This window comes from Heterodontus francisci, unplaced genomic scaffold, assembly GCF_036365525.1.
Source record: "Heterodontus francisci isolate sHetFra1 unplaced genomic scaffold, sHetFra1.hap1 HAP1_SCAFFOLD_857, whole genome shotgun sequence".
Classification (NCBI taxonomy): domain Eukaryota; kingdom Metazoa; phylum Chordata; class Chondrichthyes; order Heterodontiformes; family Heterodontidae; genus Heterodontus; species Heterodontus francisci.
Genome location: NW_027140202.1, coordinates 1,379 through 14,173, shown reverse-complemented (window position 1 = coordinate 14,173; position 12,795 = coordinate 1,379). Strand labels below are relative to the sequence as shown.

General features: G+C 43.9%; 1 protein-coding gene across 1 annotated transcript; it reads left to right on the top strand.

Annotated features, from left to right (window-relative positions):
- Nucleotides 1-6,509: 6,509 nt before the first annotated feature.
- On the top strand, nt 6,510-9,845 carry LOC137359072 (probable G-protein coupled receptor 139; the record flags this gene model as incomplete). The annotated part of the gene is made up of 3 exons (XM_068025174.1): nt 6,510-6,579; nt 8,729-9,648; nt 9,741-9,845. Coding segments are annotated over exons 1-3 (1,095 nt in total), but the record flags the coding sequence as incomplete, so codon positions are not given.
- Nucleotides 9,846-12,795: the final 2,950 nt, after the last annotated feature.

The window sequence follows — 12,795 nt, the reverse complement described above, 5'->3', positions numbered from 1 at the left end:
CCTCCATTTTATACACAGAAGATAAGCTCCCTCCATTTTTTACACTGATGTAAAGCTCCCACCATTTTATACACAGATGGAGAGCTCCCACCATTTTCTACACAGAGGGTGAGCTGCATCCATTTGATATGCAGAGGGAGCTCCCTGCACTTTATATGTAGACAGGAAGAGTATGTGGCTCTGTCACTGGTCCCAGTACATCACCCCAGGATCCCCACACAGCCTGTCTCCCGTCCCCTTGATTCAAAAGTGTCTCACGATAAACTGACACTTTCTACCTCTATGCTTCTGTCTCTATCCTTCACTATCTCTCTGCTCTCACTCCGTTTCTATCTCTCCCTATCTATCTGTTACTCTACCACTGTTCCTCTCTCTCTCCCTGCCTATCACTCTCTCTCACCATGTTGGTTATCATTAGGGTTCGAGTTAAATCATCGAGAAAATAAACACTTCACCTGTCTGTCCCGGAATAAATAGGAACATTTATGGTTATTTTATGTCTGTATTCAGGCAACATAGACAGCAAAGTATATTATATGATGGGATGCTGCACATCGATTTTCACTCATTTTGTCGGAAGAACAACTTAAAAAAACAATTATTCTCAGGTCTAGTCCTACTTAACTAAAGATTCGATCCGATAAGGAAAAGATTAAATATTCCACATAGGTTAGGATACATAGAATTCCAGTAAAACAGCACTAAAATCCCAGTGAATATTCCTGGAAAAATCAATACTGCAAATGATTCCCACAGACTCTCACCTAGTCTGTGTCTTTAATCTCACCAAGTTCCCACTGATGGATGATCAGTCGTTCAGGAGGGATCTTCTTCCAATAGCTGACCCGGGTATCTGGACTGCAGTGTCAGATAAAGGAAAGGGAGCCCCTTTTATCCAGGACTGACCGTCACTCTTCCCTCGTGCACCATGTCACTGGGCTCAGTGTTCGGGTCTTTCCCTGCATGATCAATCACTGTGTGTGATCAATATCTTTTCCTATACCCACATCTCATTGCACACGACTCCGCACACACATTGCAATTGCTTCTACATTCCAAGCCTCACCCGTACATAATCTCTTGTAATTAAAGACTCATTTTTATGATCCATGTCCTGCCTTCTTGTAATTCCAGGCCTTTGGTCATTTACTGTTCATATCTTGTCTTCGATATGCAGCACACAGGATATTCCATAGCAATGTCAGTTAAATGTTTATTTGTACAAGTGAATTGGCCATTTAATATGTTTAACTTACTTAACCCTTGTGTTCCCACAAAGATCAAGCTAGCAAATTCAACAGTGGCCACTTTGACTTCATCCCATCGTGTGTTATACACATTCTCACAGGATAGCAGGTATAACTGTAGACATAGCATGCAGCCGAAAATTGATCAGTTACATTGTCATTTCAGTCCACGTTTACAGTACACACAGGACCATACTGCCTCACATAGAGACAACATTTCACTGGGTCACCATTCTCACCAAATACAAAAGCATTCCACAATGCAAGACTCACAAATTCAACACAAGTTTCCTTTTCTGAGTCTCACTGGCCTGTTCTGATTCTCTGAGGCATTACTGATGCTTATCCTCCACATGAGCTGTCGTCCTAATCCCATGTGCCTGTCCTGCTCCCAAACCCGGAATCCACTGACATTAAGGCAAGTGACACAGGAGCGTCTCACTGACTGAGGCAGGTGAGTCTTGAGGCTGACCCGGTTACAGTGAGTGAGCCGGGTTAATCCGACATTCCAGGGACAGTTTAAATGGAGCTTTACTCCGTATCTAACCTGTCTGGTACCTTCTCTGAGTGTATTCGATGGGTCAGAGTAGACGTGGAGAAGTTATTCCTTCAACTACATATCCAAGTGTTTTTTTAATGTGATGAGGTTTCTATCTCTACCAGCTTTTCAAGCTGTGAGTTCCAGTCCCCTACCTGGGTGAAAAAATTACCCCTCATCTCTCTTCTAATCTTTGTACCAATTCCTTTAAATCTATGCTCTATACTTATTGACTCCTCTGCAAAGGGAAATAGGTCCTCCCGATCCACCCTATCAAGACATATCATCATTTTGTTACACCTCAATTAAATCTCCCCTTCAGGCTGACAGCCTGTCCAGTCTTTCCTCAAAGCAAAAATTCTCCATTCCTGAAAACATCCTCTGTAAATCTCCTTTGTATCCTCTCTTGTACAATCACATCCTTATTGTAATGTGGTGACTACAACTGTATGCTGTGGTCTAACTAGAGCTTTATATAGTTCTAGCCTAACCTCCCTGCTCTTATATTCTGCACATCGGCCAATAAAGGAGACTTCAATCGACAATCCTGTGAGAAAAACTATCAGCAATTGTCACAGTGCAACACAAGTGTGATTTATTAAACTTTGACAGAACAAAGTTTGTCACTATGTCGTGTGAAGTGCATTGCACTGTTACTGACCTTTACTCCAGTCCCTCAATCCCACTTCATCTCTGGGAGATTGTTATAAGATTCACCCCATCCTTTCAAACATAAATTTTACCCACATCAAACCAGAGCAATTAGAAATTGTACACAGCTGCTGATAGCTAATAACAAGACTGAAGGTATTCGAATAACCAGCAAATGAATTCATCCTCCAAATCAGAAAAATATATATCTTTATTTATCTGAATCTCTATCTGTGTGAATGGAGTCAAATGTAGGCCAGGCCTCTCCCATAAAGACATTGCTCGACCATTTCACTTCTTATTAAACACAGAAAGCTTTCCATCTGTCTTGTCTCTATTTTACTCAAATTCTTTCACTGATATTAATGAGATGTTTCTTTCTCTAGAATTTGCGATGACCTCTCCTGTGACAGAGAATCCACTGACAAGAACATCAGGTGACATCTTTCTCTCCTGAAATCTGTGTTTCCTGTTTGTTCTTTGCTGTCTTGTAGCCAATTCCATCTGTTTCGCTGTATTCAATTCCATCTTTTATGATTTTAAGCACCTTGATCAAATCTCCTTTTAAGCTTTGCTCCAAGGAGAACAGCCCCAGCTTCTCGAGTATATCAGCGTGACTGTAATAATCTCATCCCCGGAACCGTTCTCATATATCACTTCCATACATTCACCAAAGCCTTCATGTCCTTCCGAAAGTGTGGTCCCAGAATTGGACATAATTCTCCAGCTGGGAACAAACTATTGTTTTATAAAGGTTTAGCATCACTTCCTGACTTTTACACTCGATACATGTTTATAAAGCTCAGGATCCCATCGGCTTTACTAACCCATCAGTAAAGAGAGAAATTCTACCAGAACCATTGACCAGTTCCCTTAGACGTGAATCCAAGAGTCATTCAAAGGCTGGCAGGAGGGTTTAGGGGAGTCCAGAGAGAACCCCGACCTGGTCATATTTTTTCAAACAGAAATCCATCAGTGCATTGGCACCAATGACCTGGAACGAAGCTTCCTCCAGTTGGAACATTTGCAGCTGTAAATCAATGGATACAGAGTTCAAATCCATCACCACACCATCCTAGTGACTGCACACTGGAGATCTGCCTCTGAATTCTGTGCAGACATCTAGCGAGCTATTCAGCTGTGTGATCCATCCCACCTTTCTCTCAGTACTTCTCCACCTTGGCCTCGGCCTCGCCCTGTCATTCGCTGTGTCTTTCCCTCTGTCAACACCTCTTTGTCCTTTTCTCCCTTCCTGTCATAAGAACATAAGAAATAGGAACAGGACTAGGCCATATGGCCCCTCAAGCTTGCTCTGTCATCACCGCTAAGACAAGTATATCCTTCCTTCAGTACTGAGACCAGAACTGTACACAGTACTCCAGGTGTGGGCTCACCAAACCCTATACCATTGCAGCAAGACTTCCTCACTCCGGTACTCTAACCACCTTGCATTAAAGTCCAAAACTCCATTTACCATGCTAATTGATGCCTGTACCTGCAGGTTAACTTTCTGTGATTTGTGTACAAGGATAACCAAATCCCTCTGAGTACCAACATGTAATAGTTTCTCACCATTTGAAAATATGTACTGTGTTTCTATTCTTGCTTCTCCACATGATATTCCAGCTGCCACTTTCATGTCCACTCAAAACCCGTCCATTTTCCTTTGCAGCCTTTTTGTGTCCTCCTCACAACTTACTGCCCCACCTAACGTTGCATCTCTTTGTTTCACCCCTTTCTCTCTCCGTCACTCCAATGCACAAATTAAGAGAGAATTTGACCATGTCTCTGTTTATATTATATTCGATCGCGGCGCTGGTATAAAAATAGTTAAAAAGTGTTTTAAAGTGAGTGAGGTGTCTGTGGGATCCCCCTCCATTTTATACATACAGGTGAAACGCCTTCCATTTTATATGTAGAGGGGGAGCTCCTTCCATTTGTTATATAGAAAGGATCTCCCTCCATTTTATACATAGAAGGATATCTCCCTCCATTTTATACATCGAGGGGTAACTCCCTCCATTTTATACGCAGAAAGGGAGGTCCCTCCATTTTATACGTAGAGGTGGAGCTCCCTCCATTTTATACATAGATGGGGAGCTCCCTCTATTTGATATGCAGAGGGGGAGTGCCCTCCATTTTATACGTGGAGGGGAGCTCCCTCATTAATAATAAGTCAATTGTTAGTTTACAATAACTCGATTTTAACAATTAGTAATCTGGTTAGTAGCTTTTAGGGACCTAATAATCTTACACAGATGAGTGGTTGATCCTTTTCAGTGCCTGATGGGCTGAGGCAGGGACAGAGGCCGGAGATGTTATGGAGGTGGAAGGAGGTGTCATTTCTGATGGAGACAACATCAGGTCAGAAGTTCATGTCAGGGATGAATGGGGAGCATATTTTACGCAACATCATATTTAGCCTGATACAACAGCTAGGAATGGTAATGGAATCAATGACAACGGTCTGGAGTTCGTGGTGAAACCAAAGGTGGAGGTTTCGTTCTAAACTAAGTTTAATTGGAGGAAATTGCATCTCATAGGAAACAGACTTTTACAGTCTGATAACACAGAGGAAGTGGAGGGTCAGGAGAGATGACGGAGAGCTGCAGTTGGGTGTTGTCAGCGGACATGTGGAAGCTCACTGCATATCTGTAGATTATGTCACCAGCAGGCAGTCTGTGGATGTGGTAGCGGAGGGAACAAGAATACAAATTTCCGGGATTCCAGAGGGAATAGTGCTGGTGTGGGAAGAGAGGCCTTTGCTGGAGATGCTCTGGTTACAATCCGATCAGTAATATTGGAAACTGGCGGGGCAGTCCCATTGAAAGATAAGGAGTGGTGAGGACATGGAAGAATTTTAACCCAATGATAAGAATTATAAATTTTAAATACTTAGAGGACTGGGATCCAATGCAGGTCAGTTAGGCTGAAGATGTTGGGTGAGATGGACTTGGCTAGGGTTGGTCATGGAAACAGGGATTTGGAGCAGTTGATAGTGAGGGAAAGTGAACTTTGGATGTCTGGTCAGCAGTGAACTGGAGGAAAGGAGTCAGGAGTTGGTACAGTTCTAATTTTACTGGAACCATTAACCACTATAGAATAAACAGGGAAATATCTGCAGTGAAATAGCAGGTAGACGTTTGTCTTTTATTCTATCATGTGATGTGAGCTCCGCTGACAAGGTCAGCATTTGTTGCCTTTGACAACTTGCTGGGCCGTTTCAGAGAGCAGTTAAGAGTCAGCCACATTGCTCTGGGTCTGTAACCACATGCAGGCCAGACCGGGTAAGTATGGCTGATTTCCATCACAAAGTAATTACCGAGCCAAATGGGTTTTCACAGCAATCGATGATAGTCTCATGGCTCCATGACAGAGACTAGCTTTCAATTGCGGACCTTTGCTCATTAATTGAATTTAAGTTCCAGCAGCTGTCATGCTGGGATTTGAACCCCTGTCACCAGGCCATTGTGTTGGACCTCTGGATTACTATCCCAGTAATATTATCGCTACGCAACTGCCTCCCCAATGGACGTGTACAGTATCTGCCCCCAATATCAATACCTAGCCTGTAACTCTGAGCGTGGTATCGAATCAGAGACTTAAAGTTCACGTTTTAACTGGGAAAAGGCAGTAACAGAGTGAAACGGGATTGTTTTCGTCCCTGAATCCAGTGTCCACTGTAGACAGTTCAGTTACATTTACAATAGAAATGCCAGGAGTGAACAAGGTCAATACAACAATAGGGAAAATGTAAATGATGCCACTCATAATTGTCGCATGCGTTCAGTATGAGGACAGATTTCAGGTTTATTCCCGAGAGAGGACTTACTGAGAAAATGTCATTGACATTGGAATGATTGTGTTTTATCCACCACATTATTTACCAGTGTCAAAGCTGCTGATGTAATGTGTTTGTTCAGGTGAGTGTAACTAATAGCAATGATCAGGGGTATAACCGTGTCAGTGGAGACTTATCCCCTGTATAAATCAGGACCCACTAGAATGGATCAGCTCAGAGTGTCTGCTGGAGCTGTGGATTCCAGGCTAACAGAACTCAGCTTCTCTCAGAAATGGGATATCCAGTAATGTATCAGATAGAACGCATTTATTATCCTGTACTTGCAGCAATTGGAGTTCCTGGTAAGTCTGTATCTCAGCTGTTAATGGTGTAAATCGATATTAGTTGCACTGCTGTGCTCGGTATTATTTCTCACTGTGTGTTTTACACAACCGCCTGTACTTGTCCAGCAGGTTACTGATGGAATCTTCTCATTGTCTTCTCTTTCAGTCTGACTGGAGCTGTATGATGTCTTTAATGACATTGGTTTAACTAACCCTGGCATTGTTGCTGCATTATTCTGTGAATTGAATGCCGTTGAATGTGATGTCTTTGTTAGGATCAAGAAGCAGACCATCAGGAGATTTTAACAGTTTCATGATGTGGATCTAACCAGTCCTGGAATTTTTTTGGGATGTGTTTTGCGATGCTTGATAATGAGATATCTCACGGTCTCAGTGTTACAATGTCCTCCATCCCTATTAATATGGAGCAATGTAACAGAGATTTCAATATATTTATTGGTTATCACTGTTATAAAATATTATTTCATTCTGTGTGTGTCTGACGCTGCTTCAGAAGTCTGGTTACCGAACTGAGTTTGCTGCTGACTCTTTCACATCTCCTTCTCTGCTTCACTGCGGACCCTTCACTGTCACTGGACTACATTGTAAAACTGAAAGTATTGATGTGATCTTTTATTGGTTTACACTCTATCAGTTGGAATCCAGAGTCTTTCCATTTATCTGTAGATTATCAGCTGCAGCGCTGATGTCGGTGTTTTATTAATTAAACAATCCCACATTCTAACAGTGTACTTTATAATTCCAGGAGAAGGAATTTCAATGATTGTGAGGTTTGTCTGGAAGAAACTTTCGATCCTGTTTATTCCATGTATTGTTGATGAAGTGAAGAGTGTGGGTGAGCAGGTGGAGACTTGGGTGACCTGTAGACACTTTAAATTATTCACAGAGGTTTCACCATTAAATGAACTGACTCTGAGAATAGAATCATTGAACACAGGGCTGGGGAGCGGAACACAGGCACAGAATGTTAGGAATAAATTGTATGTGAAAAGCGGCTTTAAGGAACAGTTTGCAGGGTGTGAGCACATCGGAGAGATAGGGAGGGCGACTGAGAGAAGGAAGGAGAAAAGAAGCAGGGAGAACGAAACCGAGGGAAAGTGATAAGCAGAAGGAAAGAGAAAGAGAAAGAAGCAGCAGTGTGTTAATTTTACTGTTGGACTTGATCCTCAGTGTTTATTTCTGTCAGATATTTATTTTGTTTTGCAAAAAGTTCCGATTCCTTACTTACTGACTGAATAAACAGAATAGAATCAGTTCTTCACTGATGGTAATTCATTATTTAAATACTACACTTTAAAAACTCTGTGACTGCTGAATTCAATAAAGAACGAGGCCGATATCAGAAATATATTTAAATTTATATTTAATTGCCTGTACAAGTTAAATATATTTACTATATTGGACAACCAATGAACTGTTCTCCAACACCAATAACCGCAGGTATTACTGTTTAAATGTATTAATTGAGTTGTGCTACTGAGATCTCTAGCTGACATTTCCTCTAACACTCTACTGCAGTCTCTCCGTATGAATCTCAGCCTCTCCTCTCAATGTATTGAATCCTCTGTCTCCTCATCCATTGCTTCATTTTATCCATTTTCCCAAACCATCTGCTCCTGTCTCCCCTCCATCTCCAACATGTTCTTTTCCTTCTCTCCCTCCCAATCTCACTCACTGTCTCATCCTCCAGTTGCCTCTTCGAAATAAATCCCAGGCCAACTCACCGCAGCAGCTCTCAGTCTTTTCCCATGTTGTACCAGCCTCTGGCGGCTCTCTGAACCCACAGCAACAAACCATCGGCACCTTCCACTCTCCCCAAACCTGGAGACAAATTCCCATTTAACCCATTGGATTCCATCTCTGTAAAACACCTTCTCATTTCCCCAATGTCACTGCATTCTCACTCAGTACTTCCAGTGGATCCAGTGTTGACTTTATTCACTTTCTGTCTCAATTTCCCAATTCATTCTTAATAATTGTGTTTTAAACATTTCACTGTGACAAAACACTGCCCAGGTCAGTGAATCAGTTTTTACTGTTCGATGCAGCAACAAAGCTGGAAATTTCAGCCCAGATCCTGTCAGACTGCTGCTTTGTCTCCAGGTCTGATCAGTAATTTCTCTGCTTCCTTTTCTCTCTCTTCCAGTTAACTTGGTGGCGATTGTGGTCTTGTCCCGAGGAAAGTGCGGACTCTCCAAATGTATCACTGTCTACCTGGTGGGAATGGCAGTGTCTGATCTCCTGGTCGTTATCACTGATCCCATATTGAGTTGGATTGTTTTAATTTATATCCAGGATTCATTCCTGAGAATTACCCCCGTGTGTACTATCATTATCGTTCTGCTTTCTGCAGCCACTGTTGTTTCTGTCTGGCTCACAGTCGCTTTCAGCTTTGATCGATTTGTGGCCATTTGTTGTGAGAAGCTAAAAACAAAATATTGCACCAAGAAAACAGCGGCTGTGGTTGTAGGAACAGTGAGTGCTCTGGGCTGTTTAGAGTCTCTCACCTGGTACTTTATCTATAAACCAAAGTACATTATTGATAATGTTCCCATGGGTTGTACCATTAAGCCCAGCTTCTTTACTTCCCCCCTATGGGCCGCATTTGAATTGTTTCACTACATTTTAACTCCTTGTGTCCCGGTCTTTCTGATTTTTCTGCTCAATGTTCTGACGGTCAGACGTATTTTATTCTCCAGTAAAGTCCGCAAGGGATTCCGGGGCCACAGTAATGGAGAGAATCACAAAGACCCAGAGATGGATAATCGGAGAAAATCAATTATTTTACTCATCAGTATATCCGGCAGTTTTATACTGTTGTGGGTGAGCCGGATTGTGTATATCACTTATAGGCGAATGACACATATTCGGTATTTTTACTCCGACACTGACCCTGTCTTTATAACAGATCACACATCAAAGATGCTGCAGCTTCTCAGTTCCTGCACCAACACATGTATTTATGCTGTGACCCAGACTAAATTCCGACAGGAGCTGAAGAAGGCGGTGAAATACCCTCTCAATCTCAATGTTAAATTCGTGAAATCAGAGAAAGAACTGAAGGGTGTCAAACACTGGAACTAAATCACATTTCCACTGCAACGAGCCCGGAATTGAACTTAAATCTAATTCTGAGACTATATTTTATTGCTAATCAGACCTATTCTCCTGGGACCTGCTCTGCAGATGATTCATTAATTGTTTATCAAAAAGACAACCTGAAAAGCTCAGCTGGACTTGAACGAAGACCACTTGGAACCACAGTAAAACGGAGAAAGCAGCCAATCACAGTGATTAAGAAATGGAGAGAGAGGTCATCAACTGCAGCGAGACAGTGACACCAGCAGATGAGGATGGAGAGACAGGGCAGTGTATGCAGTGATACAGGGACACCAGCAGGTGGAGCTGGTGAGCTGGGACAGTAACTGCAGTGAGGCAGGAACCCCAGCAGATGGGGATGGTGAGCGGGTGGCAGTTTATGTAGTGACACAGGGACACAAGGAGATGGAGATGGTGAAAGGGGGCAGCAACTGCAGTGAGACAGGGTCGGAAACAGATGGAGATGGTGAGAGGGGGCAGTAGCTGCAGTGAGACAGGGTCACCAGCAGATGGAGATGGTGAGGGGCGACAGTAACTGCAATGTGACAGGGACACCAGTAGATGGAGATGGTGAGAGGGGCAGTAACTGCAGAGAAACAGGGCCACCAGCAGATGGAGATTTTGAGAGGGGTAGAAACAGCAGTCAGACAAAGATACGAGCAGATGGAGATGGTGAGAGGGGGCAAGTAGCTGCAGCGAGATAGGAACACCACCAGATGGAGATGGTGAGGGGGGGACCGAAGCTGCAGTGAGGCAGAAGCACCAGCAGATGGAGATGGCAAAGGGGGACATTAACTGCAGTGAGACAGAGACACCAGCAGATGGAGATGGTGAGGGGGGACAGTAACTGCCGTGAGAAAAGGACACCAGCAGTTGGAGATGGTGAGAGGAGGACAGTAACTGCAGTGAGGCAGGGACACCAGTAGATGGAGATGGTGCGAGGGAGGCAGTTTCTGTAGTGAGACAGGGTCACCAGCAGATGGAGATGGTGAGAGGGGACTGTAACTGCAGTGAGACAGGGATACCAGCTGATGGAGATGGTAAGAGGGGTAGGAACAGCAGTCAGACAAAGATACGAGCAGATGGAGATGGTAAGAGGGGGCAAAGTAGCTGCACTGAGATAGGAGCACCAGGAGATGGAGATAGTGAGAGGGGACAGAATCTGCAGTGAGGCAGGAGCACCAGCAGATGGAGATGGCAAAAGGGGACATTAACAGCAGTGAGACAGAGACACCAGCAGTTGGAGATGGTTAGGGGGGGGTCAGTAACTGCAGTGAGAAAAGGACACCAGCAGATGGAGATGGTTAGGGGGGTCAGTAACTGCACTGAGACAGGGACACAAGCAGATGGAGATCGTGAGAGGGAGGCAGTTTATGTAGTGACACAGGGTCACCAGTAGATGGAGATGGTGACAGAGGGCAATAACTGCATTGAGACAGGGTCATTAGCAGATGGAGATGGTGAGAGGGGCAGTAACCAGAGAAACAGGGACACGAGCAAATGGAGATGGTGAGAGGGAGCAGTAACTGTAGTGCGACAGAGATACCAGCAGATGGAGCTGGTGAGAGGGGCACAGTAACTGTTTGGAGACAGAGACACCAGCAGGTGGAGACGTTGAGAGGGGACGAGTAACTTCATTGAGACAGGGACACCAGCAGATGGAGATGGTGAGAGGGAGACAGTAACTGCAGGGAAACTGCTACACCAGCAGATGGAGATGGTGAATGGGACGGTAACTGCAATGAGACAGGGACACCACCAGTTCCACATTGTGAGGGGGAGCAGTAACTGCAGTCAGATCAGGACACCAGCAGATGGAGATGGTGAGAGCCGGACAGTAACTGCTGTGAGACAGGGATGCCAGCAAATGGAGATGGTGAGCGGGGGACAGTAACCAAAGGGAAACAGGGACAACCGCAGTTGGAGATGGTGAGAGGGTGACATTATTGAAGGGAAACAGGGACAACAGCAGATGGAGATGGTGAAAAGGGGACAGTAACTGCAGTGAGACAGGGACACGAGCAGATGGAGATGGTGAGAGTGGGGCAGTAACTGCAGTGAGATAGGCACACCAGCATATGGAGATGGTGAGAGCAGGACAGTAACTGTAGTGAGGCAGGGATGCCAGCAGATTGAGATGGTGAGAGAGGAACAGCAACTGCAGGGGAATAGGGACAACAGCAGATGGAGATGGTGAGAGGGACAGTAACTGCAGTGAGACAGGGACACCAGCAGATGGAGATGGTGAGAGGGGGACAGTAACTGCAGTGAGACAGGGACACCAGCAGATGGAGATGGTGAGAGGGCTTGTGTGATTCTGTGAGATAGCGAACGTTTGTCGCCTATTGTTAAATAAATGTATTCCATGCTTCAATTTCTGATGCATTAATATTTGTTTTAATGGATCAGACAGTTATTTTCTTTAGGTGTTGTGTTATTTCTTAGTTTCATGGTTAGTTTTATCAATGCAGGAAAATCACACCACACGTCTGTCCCTGATAATCACAGTGCATGTCCCCTTTCCACTTCCTATGTGTCGCTGCCATATGTGTGGCTTGTTTAGTGTTCAGAACAGGGTTTGTTCCAACCGTCCTTATTCCGAGGAGTCTCCCTTTTCTCCCTTACGGGAAATTCTGAAGTTTCCCAGGAAACCTGACTTACAGTTTTTTGCTCAATACCACCACAATGTTGGATTTGTCTGACTGATATTTCCACGAATACATTTCAACTGTACTCCAAATCCTTCATCCACAACTACAAATCATTACTTTCCTGCTTGTCATTAAAATGTAATTAGCCTTTTCATTCACCCGCTAGTATTATTAATGCTGTTACACAGCTTGGCGTGTTCCCTGAGCCGCAGTTTTACACTGGCATGTGTATGTATTGTTAATGTGGGTCATAAATTCAGAACAACACAACTTAGTCGCGTTTTGTGATGATTTGTAAGCCACAGTGCTTCTTTTCCAGCTCCCTGTTGATCTAACTGATTCTAACGTGTAAAAGGCAGCATCTCTGGTACTGGTACAAGTGTATTCAAAGCAGACCCTCTGTTCATGTTCAACTGCGTAGCCTTATCATGTTAATGTCAGTTTGCCTGATGTAAAGTGACCC